At 40.6% G+C, this 10,065-nt stretch overlaps 1 protein-coding gene across 2 annotated transcripts; it reads left to right on the plus strand.

Annotated features, from left to right (window-relative positions):
• Window positions 1–714: 714 nt before the first annotated feature.
• On the plus strand, window positions 715–9,589 carry fgf7 (fibroblast growth factor 7). 2 transcript variants are annotated; one of them, XM_088991302.1, is made up of 5 exons: window positions 715–881; window positions 1,078–1,665; window positions 7,800–7,906; window positions 7,992–8,227; window positions 8,335–9,589. In XM_088991302.1, exons 2-4 carry the CDS (start codon window positions 1,380–1,382, stop codon window positions 8,205–8,207), a joined length of 609 nt encoding a protein of 202 aa, XP_088847428.1. In that variant the 5' UTR covers window positions 715–881; window positions 1,078–1,379; the 3' UTR covers window positions 8,208–8,227; window positions 8,335–9,589. The 2 variants fall into 2 exon arrangements, with proteins under 2 accessions (XP_088847428.1, XP_088847427.1); XM_088991301.1 differs by having other exon boundaries at window positions 7,992–9,589.
• Window positions 9,590–10,065: the final 476 nt, after the last annotated feature.

Consider the following 10,065-nt stretch of genomic DNA (forward strand, 5'->3'; position numbering starts at 1 on the left):
ATCTGATCTTTACGACCATTAGTTACGAGATGAGAAGGGAACCTGCTGCAGCCAGAAATGCAACTCTCTCAGGCTTGAAGCCCTGATCTTCCGAGAGGGAGTGGGCATTCAGGGCCCATCCAAGCGTTTGAAATATACCTACTTCCAAGGAAATGACAGGTACAGTATAGAATGCAGTAAATTGTGACGTTAAATACAAAAGACCTCAGACACATAAATAAATACCGAGCAGTTATATCTTTTATTTTCTCCTCTCGGATGGCTACCTGCCAGCCATAACTTGGTTCACCCCACTACTAAACACAATAACAAGCGTTCACCAAAGCTCCTCTTTGAAACAGTTTTATGACAGTCCCTAAATCCTTTCCAGGGATTGGGTCCAACGAAGAAAAGAAACAGTCAGTGTAGGTTTTAGAATGCTAGGTATGATTCCCAAATTGTCTTGTCATAAAGCGGCAAAAACCGCAGAAATAAAAGTCCCTGCGGCATTTGGAACATGCAGCACTTGAAAGGCAAATTGTTTCTTGGACAAGGCAGAGGTTGTATGCGCACACCTGTGAGGGGCTGTTCTTTAGTTTATAGCTCCCTCTCACGTCTTGAGTGTGAGAAACAGCGGGAGGTAGGCGGAGGGTGTTGCTCGACTGCATCACAGCCAAGGACAGCTGACTGGTTGGGATCTAATTGCTCTCAAGTGAGGTCAGTGGGAGGCATTTATATCAGCCACAGTGGAGGTTCCACACGTACAATCTCTCTGCCAGGAGCAGGCAGGCATCCATTGGAATAGACTTTCAGCTGTTTGCACTGCGCTGCTGAACTTGTTTTCGCTGTTGCCATCCAATTTCGTGCTGATAATTCATCTCTGGCAAATTCTCACATCACATGTAAGTCATTACGTGTTGATATTTTTCCGGCAGTGACATGTTTTCTCACATGTCAGCACACGGCTGTCAAATTATAGCCAAACATAGTTATTTGGCAAGAAATACTCCACCGTGTGCTACTTGGGCAAATTATTTTCAAATGAATATATAAGATTCCATAGCATTTCCAGACATGTGTTCTGCTGTCCTTTGATAGATTTATGATCTCGTGGGATGGAGAAGACAACATTTCGTGTCACTGAAGATGACAAATTGCCATAAGACATCATACCCCATTTCCTTCTTCAGAGTATTCTCCGGCTTCTTTCAACTCCAACCAACTTTGGAAACTCTTTCTTCAACAACGAGTCTGACTGAGAGTCCCACAGGGACTCCCACTTTCTAGAACACGGACCCTGAGTTCGGAGCTGGTGTGACAAGAGTTCAAGGGCTTGAGCTGAGGGACAGCATCTCCTGTTTCACTATGTGGTTCATTGATCCCCACTGCATTGTATTATAATGCGCAAATGGATGCTGACATGGAACCGTCCAAATCTTTTCTGGGGACTCTACCTTCATACCATCTTTCTATTGGGCAGCGTGCGTGTGATCTATGGTGACTGCACTCAGGCGCAACTCACTGCCATCATGAACTGCTCAAGACACGAGCGTCACAGCAGGAATTATGACTACATGGAGGGAGGAGATGTGCGGATCCGACAGTTGTTCAGTCGCACCCAGTGGTTCCTGACAATTGATGATGAAGGCAACATCAATGGGACTCAGGACCTAACGAACTGTTACAGTAAGATGACTACTCTGTCACTTTTCATGATCTCAACATCATCTCTACATTTCGTTCAAAGGGGACATTGTGTGTAGACGTACAGTACTTGAGACAAAAGATTTGATTGGTTCTCATCAAAAATAACAGCGGACTATTTAACAACATGCAGTATAAGAATACATGACTCGGGAATTTAAATGAGCATGTGACATTTTGCCATTTTTAACTAAAATGCGTCATTTCCAACAAAACTGAATGAGAGCTTTTAATTCATTGGGCTTTTCTGACAAGTGAGACATTTTGATGCTGAGGATGCAAGTAGTGTAAAGCTTTCTTCTTCCTCTACTACTCTTCATGATCAAGAAATAATTGTATGCCTCTCAATATTTTTTTTTAAATGAAAAATTATGTTTTAAAATTCAGATATAGGAACACAAATCATTGGAAAAGTCATTTTGGTTAAAGAGCTTCAGATGTACACATCCTGGTGTATTAACCATTAGAGAAACACAAATAAATATTACGCATGATGTTAATTTGCAGCAGCTGTGGTATAAACTTTGCATGGGGTTGTAGTTGCATAAATTTCTGAAGCACTGTTTGTTCTTTCTCAAAGAACAACAGATAATTTATGGAGGCAGGTGAGCTGTAATTTTGTGGAGGTCAAACTTATTACTTTAAAGAAAGAGATCGTTCAATTCCAGTCACTGATTAAGCATAAAATGATTGGTGTTTGCTCCACATTTCTCCTTTAATTTTGTAAATGCTATTGATAATAATATAAGAAATTTTATTTATAAGCGCCTTTCAAAACTCTATTAGTTAATACCCATTCACATGAATGCAAGAGATATCTTATTTTAACAGTCAGTGCTGTTTATCCCTGCCATGTGGGATTAGTTTGCGTGAAGTGGGTGAAAAAAGTGAAAAAAACAGAGCGACACATTTGTTTTGCCTGAGTTACTCTCCTCAAAACTAACTGTGATGAGAAGAGGATTTCAATAAATTACAGGCACCAAAACTGAACTAAAACAACCTCCAGACAAGACATTTCGCCTTGACCATCAAAATGATGTCAGTCATCTTGATCTGCAGGGGCTACAAAACAGTGCCAAGTAAAAATAAATGAAATAATGAATGAATGTAAATAAATAAATAAATAAATAAATACATACATACATACATACATACATACATACATACATACATACATACATACATAAAAAGGCACACATTGTCTGTTTTTTGGTGAAAGAGTTCCAAATATCTGTCAGAAATTGCATGATGCATATCATATTCAAGAACCACAGATTACTCACCCAGGGTGAGTATGTTTTAAGACGTTCCCATTTCCTCCTATCTGACTGTGCAGCATGGGCTGGAATCCTGCGGATGATAGCAATTGACCAAAAAGAAAAGCGTAAAGATGTTCAATGCAACAAAGACAGTCACATTGATTCAGGCTGCAAATTGCATGAAAACACAGAGATATTTAACACAAAAGCCTTTGAATTAACCACGAGTGTGCAGTACCCTTTCTTGTACCATTCTAAAATACAGAAAAGGCAGTTTCGAAATTAAAATAAATAATTACAAAATAAACCACAATGTGAAATTGAGACTACCACTCTTGCGGATTACGATGTTCCCGACTGGAAGCATGCCCATGGTACATGTTTTATTACTTGTTTAACATTCCAAAAAGCACCTATTATATATTGTTACCTGTGAGGCAACAAACACATTTAGACACTGTATACAGTAGGCTCTCTCTCTCTCTCTCTCTCTCTCTCTCTCTCTCTCTCTCTCTCTCTCTCTCTCTCTCTCTCTCTCTCTCTCTCTCTCTCTCTCTCTCTCTCTCTCTCTCTCTCTTCCCCCCCTCTCCCTCTCTCTGTGTACATGACAATCTGACACTTGGACATGTCATTTCCAAGGCTACTCTGGTTTAAATGTTTCATTTGGTTTGTATATTCCCAAAACACAAAAAAGTGGTGCAACCAATAAGATGGTTTCAATTTGAGCAAGCTAGTGAACGGTTGTTGTCAGCACATGAACATTAACGTACACTCTAGGGGCAGTGCAGCAGCAAATATGATGGTGATTGTCGGAGGTGGGACAAAGCAGACAATCCGTTGGTTGATTAAAACCAAACGAAATAACGGCAGATGTGATCATGTGATGTGTAATTTTGTTTGGATTGGATTGGATTGGATATGCCTTTATTAGTCTCACAGTGGAGAAATTTACATTTCACAGCAGCAAAGTGATAAAAGGAATGAAAGTAGAAAAACAAAATACATGAGCTGCTGGAAAGGCAGCCACTCTCGCGGCGCCGTCTTGAAGTCAAAATAACAAAAAAAAAAAAACTAAATAACAAATAATATGACAGCATAGCGACACTATGACAAAACAAAGACTCAGAGAGACATTCATTCTTCAGGACTTGCTGTACCCTCTTTGTGATGACATGAAGCAGTTCTAGATGAAAGAGGAGGGATCAAAGCGTCTTTCCACCAGTGGATCAGGGACATCATGGTGGAATGTGTTTGTGGGAAGAAAGAATAATGGCAAATTACACCTGGTGTGAGGAGACACTATAGTAAGCTATACATATAGTGCAAATGTGAAATATGGATGAATCAACTCTTCAACTCTGGAACTGTCTCAGTGGAAGAGCCCTTTCATGCTCTGAGAGACATTTTGCTTTCACACAATAAAAAATAAATACAGCAACGCTATCCCGCTTGTCCTCGTTAGGGTCATGTACAGATTGCGCTAAAAATAAATAAAAATTCTAAATTTTAAAATGGGTGAAAGGTCTACAAATAAAGAGGTAGAACTTTGTGATTGCTGACATGACAGCAGGCACCCAAAGGGTAGCAATGGCGAGTCTGAGAGTGTTGAGCATAAACAACATTCCAAGATTGGGATCCTCTCATCTGTTTGTGATCTAGCATGTGAGATTAACACCGCATGCTCAATGTCAGTATGGAAAACAGCTCAAGTAGATGTCTTCCCTCTCTCCTCCAATGGTCAAGTTGCAAAGAGTTTGGGCGTTTCACATAAAACGCTGCTGGGAAAAGAAATGTTTTTGTCATGTGTATGAAATATCCTTGCCACATCAATGTTGCTAGTATGTTTATAAAAAAATAATAAAGTTTCAAATTGGATATTTTTTATGGTTGTGCAAGCACATTCGGGACAGGTGAGGTGAGCCTAATAACATGATAAACTATGTATTGTAGGAACAGTACTCCCTGAAAGGGTTAAGTATCCCATGGTTTAACATCAAAATTTACGAACAACCAAAAGTAATATATTCACTAATCTTCCATTTTGCTTTCATAATTCTACACTACGGTATTCATAAAAAGGGGGGATATTTGGCTTTCATGTTAAATTTATTGAAAATGTAAAAACTTGATGCTCGAATGATGAAAGTAGGGCGTTTAAAGATGCACGGTGAGTTCTTAATCTCAAACAATTAATTGAAACAAAAGTTCACAACGAAGATGGATCCACCACAACAACAACAACAACAAAAAACATCAAGAGGGCTTTGAGTATCAAACCTTGGACTTTTGACTAATTTGGAATCAGCCAAGCCTTCATGAAGCGTCTCCAGCTAGTCCAGAATGCTGCTGCTTGCCTCTTGACTGGTACTTGTAAGAGGTAGCGCATAACTCCTACTGTGGCATCCCTTCACTGGCTCCTTATACATTTCTTTCTTTTCAATATCTTATTATTTGTCTTAAAATCATGAAATGGCCTCGCTCCTCCTTACCTCTCCGAGCTCATCCACCTCTACACACCTTCCCGACGCCTGAGGTCTGTTGACCGGTCATTATTAGATGTGCCAAAACCTAATCGGAGGCTCAGAGGTGATCGATCCTTTTCTGTTGCTGGTCCCACTCTCTGGAATGACCTGCCACTGAACATTTGGCAAGCCCCCTCGCTGCCCATCTTTAAAATCCATCCCAAAACTCACTTGTACTCTTTGGCATTCGACTCAGCATGATCCGACTTGATCTTGGTTTGACTCCCTGGTGCTTTCTACTAACTGTGTGACTGCTTTATTTCCTGTATATGATATGCGTCCATGTGAAGTGCTTTGTTGCAGCTTCAGCTGTCGTTAAAGCGCAATATAAATCAATATGTATTGTATTGTATTTTATTGTATCAATTTCAGCTTGACAATGATGTACCATGCTGTTCACAAGTAAATTTATTATCTGTTGATGCATCGCACCCCCTCCATTCTGTAGCATTCACAAAGTGTGGGGCAGTTTTATACTGGCTGGACATGCCTCCCCACACTCTAACACAACAACCAACAAAAGATAGTCTGATGAAACCAGTGGCGATTGCACAGAACTCTCTTTGAAATCTCCTTGGCATCTCCAACATCGTTGGCATCAGCATTTTTGCTCAATGTGAAGTGACTTTCGTCAGAGAGCAGTACTGAGGCTCACTGGTCCCTCGTTTCGCGTAAATGCTCCCTGGCCCACGCAATACGTGTGCCTGGTGGTGTGATCAGGTACCCTTGCGGGTTATCTAACACAAAGACTGCACTGTAAAGGGTTTTAAATGGTCGTGACAGTTGGGTGCCTCTCACCTCCCATAAATAGGCTTGGAGTTGAGTGGCGGTTCATCCGGTTTCTCGGGGCATTCTTTACAATGTTGCAGTCATCAGCATGAGATGTGGCCAAAGAATGCCCACTTCTACATCTTTCTGTGACTCTTCCAGTCTCTCGGTATCTCCGTTAGAAATGATTGATACTCTTGTTACACGATAAGCTCAGTAGCCAGTTTCATCTGAGAACATCCTATATGAAATATCACAATGGCAAGGCACTGCTGATCCATTGTTAGGTGTCATTTGGTTTCATGATGTCAAAATCCGAATGCCATGATTTGGACGACTGTTTAAACAACAGCTCTAATTCAACCAGGACATTTATTGGTCGAGTCAAGGATCAAACACCTGTTGTGAATTTTGCCGTGAAGCTTCTCTTTAGAGAACAGCAACATGTGTACTCAAAGCATATCACAGTTGAACATATGCATTCATAAGATTTGAGAATGTTACATTAGGTATACCTTCGAAATGAATTTTTGGCTTGTTATGAAATTTCACCCAAAAACTCCATATCCTTAACTTCTTGTGAGTAGTCTATGTCTGATGCCAGAAGGATCCGTGCCTCACCGCACTTCACTGACTTGGAACGCTAAGTATTTTTTGAAGCTAGCACATGTTGCGAAAATTAGAAGAAAAAAAACATTGCAGAAAGAAAATGGATTGAGGGTAGGCATTTGAATTGGCAGAGCAGAGTAAGATCATGCTTCATTGCTCTTCAATACCCTTTTGAATAAACAAGCACAACAATTATATTAATACATAAAGGCTAATCCAATCCAATCCACTCAATATTGTTACATTGATATCTGTATGACAATATCAGAATCATCATTTTTGCCAAGTATGTAGAACACACAAGGAATATCAATCAAAACTGATCATTATTATCTTTGTAAAGGTTGTTGTTGATATCGCTCTCATCGTTTCCCTAACCATGTGCACAAATTCATGTGTGCTGTGAGTATACAATATTTTCTTTAAATATTGAACCAGTTTAAAGATCATCAAAACTGTAGTTTTGCTTGTCGTGCCACCTTACGGTCAAATCGATAATATTCTGGTTTAAACCTGACCAAACATTGGTACGGCTGTCATCAAAGCCCCCGGGTGTACAGTACTACGTGCAAATGTCCTGACATTCACCACTCGCTGTTTACATGAAAACACAATCCGCTCCTGCAATGCATGTAAGAGTGTACTCTAGGTTCTCAGACGCAGTTTGACTATCGCGTGCAAGGCTCACGCAAGCAGGTAATTTTCTAGGTCCCTGGGGGAATGAGCCCTAATCTGTCTCCCATATGTGCTATGGCATATAAATTGGGGCTTGTGCAAGGACCAGTCAGGTCAAATAACAAGTTTGAATGAAGCCAGAGAGTCCACTTTCTCATTACCCACAGGAACTTCTGTCTCGTTCTGTTCATGAAGACAAATGGGGGAGGGGGAGTTCTGGAGTGAAGGCTGGATGCCAACAGCATCTTACCTGCTCTGTTCTATGTCTTTACTTGTCTGATAGGCGTCCTAGAGATCAGGACAGTGTCTGAGGGGGGCATACTGGCAATCAAAGGCATAAAGAGTCAGCACTACATCTCCATGAACAAAGCTGGACAGCTGCAAGGAAAGGTAAATATCAGTGGCAAATCATATAATTGCTAATCACAACAACACGTGACTGAGTATAAGATGCCCTTCTTGTGACTCTTTGCAGAAGACCTACACCGAAAACTGCAACTTCAAGGAGGTTTTCTTAGAAAACTACTTCAATGCTTACTCCTCTGCAAAGTGGACTAAAAATGGCAGACAAATGTTCATCGCGCTTTCTCAAAAGGGGCGGCCCATGCGAGGGAAGAAGACGAGGAGGGAGCACGTTGCGTCGCACTTCATCCCCATGAAATGCAGGGAGGAAGAAAGGAGGGCGGACTGAGACAGAGCACGAAACCATGTGTATGAATTCTCTTAGCAAATATGTTAAAGGCCATGTCAACTCATCACCAGCTCCACACCACTTTCTGTAAGACCTTAATCACCATTTGACATCTTATAATTTGCAGTTTAAAAATTCCATTGGCTGTGGCTGCTGACCCCACGACCCGACCCCGGAGAAGCGGTGGAAAATGTAGGGACGAAAGACACCAACTGATCCCATTTCAAGAAAACATGAAACAATGGAAATGAGCATGTCACTTTGCTGCTGTGAGATGTAAATTTCTCCACTGTGAGACTAATAAAGGCATATCCAATCCAATCCAATCCAATCCAATGTCATTAGAGCAGGTCAATGATTTGATTTGAAAAATAGAACAACTTCAGATGTCAAATGCTGATGGCCTCATGTCTGACCAAATGATACCTGAAACAAAATGGGAAAATGAAAGGAAGTATATAGTGACTTTTGGGTCATCAAAAGGTTTGAAGAAACACCTCCTCGTTAAATTATCCGAGGTTGGACTATGCCCTGAGTTACCCTTAATCTCCATTATTCCCGTTTACCGATAAAGTATGGACAATTATGTGTGCAACTGCTTGCAGAAAGCATTTTCTGTTCCACAAAGGCTTGGTTGGATACATTTTGTGGAAGAGAATATTTCTTCAAAACCATCAAACCACTTTAGAATGACCCTAAAATGGTGTGGACCGTCTTCACAGAATGGTGGATCAAATCCATATTTGCTCCCTTTTTCACTTCCTGTTAACTTATCCATCCATCAATGTTGTAATACGCTTATTCTTACAAGAACCTATCCTATCAGTTTTTACGACGGTAGTAGGGGTCCACCCTGATATGATATGATATGATATGATATGATATGATATGATATGATATGATATGATATGATATGATATGATATGATATGATATGATATGATATGATATGATATGATATGATATGATATGCGAGCCCATCACAGGGCACACATGGACGAAAAACCATCCATGCATACTCTCCAACTTACCGACAATGTACAGTGTTCCATTAACCTGCCGCATTTTTGCAATGTGAAAGGAAACCAGAATACCTGGAAAAAAACACCCAGCGACCGGGAAAACAGGCAAACTCCACACATGTGGGCCAGCACTGGAATCGAACCCCTGCACCTCTGAACTGTGAGGCGGTGTGCTAAACATGGTTCCGCCCCTTTCTGTGAATGTGATAGTCAAAGAGTGAATACAACAAACCAAGTCAGAACATTTTGTCTTCGGATGACGCTACTTGAAGACAAGCAAGTAGCTTGACTTGCTACACCAGCTTTTATAACACTATTCAATGTTATTGTTTTATTATTAAATATTATATTTCTTTATACATTCTCCGTTTGTTTGTTTTCTTTGTAGCAGCACACACACACACACACACACACACACACACACACACACACACACACACACACACACACACACACACACAAAAGCACAGAAATAGATAAACATAAAAGTGGCAATGAAACACATGGTCTGTCATGATTTGCGAGGTGGTGGACCACAAAAAAAAGCCGGCAAGGAGGGAGGAGCCGGGTGTATTTGACAAATTATATTAAAATAAAGTCAGCAGGAACAAAATCTAAAACATCAAAGTCATGAGAACAGAAACGTCCAAAGTATCAAACAAAACAATGAGTGAAAATATGAAAAGATCAAACAAACCTGACAGGGTGAAACAAACAATGACCCAACACTCAATGGTTGTGTCGAGAGTCCTTTTAACTGCCATTAATTAAAACGACCAACACGTGTGCACCTGCAGGCGGTGCCGACAGTGCCACTCATTGGTCGCCAACCGGAAC

Source organism: Hippocampus bargibanti, linkage group LG03, assembly GCF_051943395.1.
Source record: "Hippocampus bargibanti isolate YZ-2025 linkage group LG03, ASM5194339v1, whole genome shotgun sequence".
Taxonomy (NCBI): Eukaryota; Metazoa; Chordata; class Actinopteri; order Syngnathiformes; family Syngnathidae; genus Hippocampus; species Hippocampus bargibanti.

What these genes read in the sequence shown, in the direction of transcription:
- fgf7 (XM_088991301.1), top strand. Translation starts at nt 1,380, where the DNA reads ATGCGCAAATGGATGCTGACATGGAACCGTCCAAATCTTTTCTGGGGA. An exon ending in GGACCTAACGAACTGTTACA is followed by an intron (nt 1,666 to 7,799) that starts GTAAGATGACTA and finishes CTTGTCTGATAG; the next exon opens with GCGTCCTAGAGATCAGGACA. An exon ending in CTGGACAGCTGCAAGGAAAG is followed by an intron (nt 7,907 to 7,991) that starts GTAAATATCAGT and finishes GACTCTTTGCAG; the next exon opens with AAGACCTACACCGAAAACTG.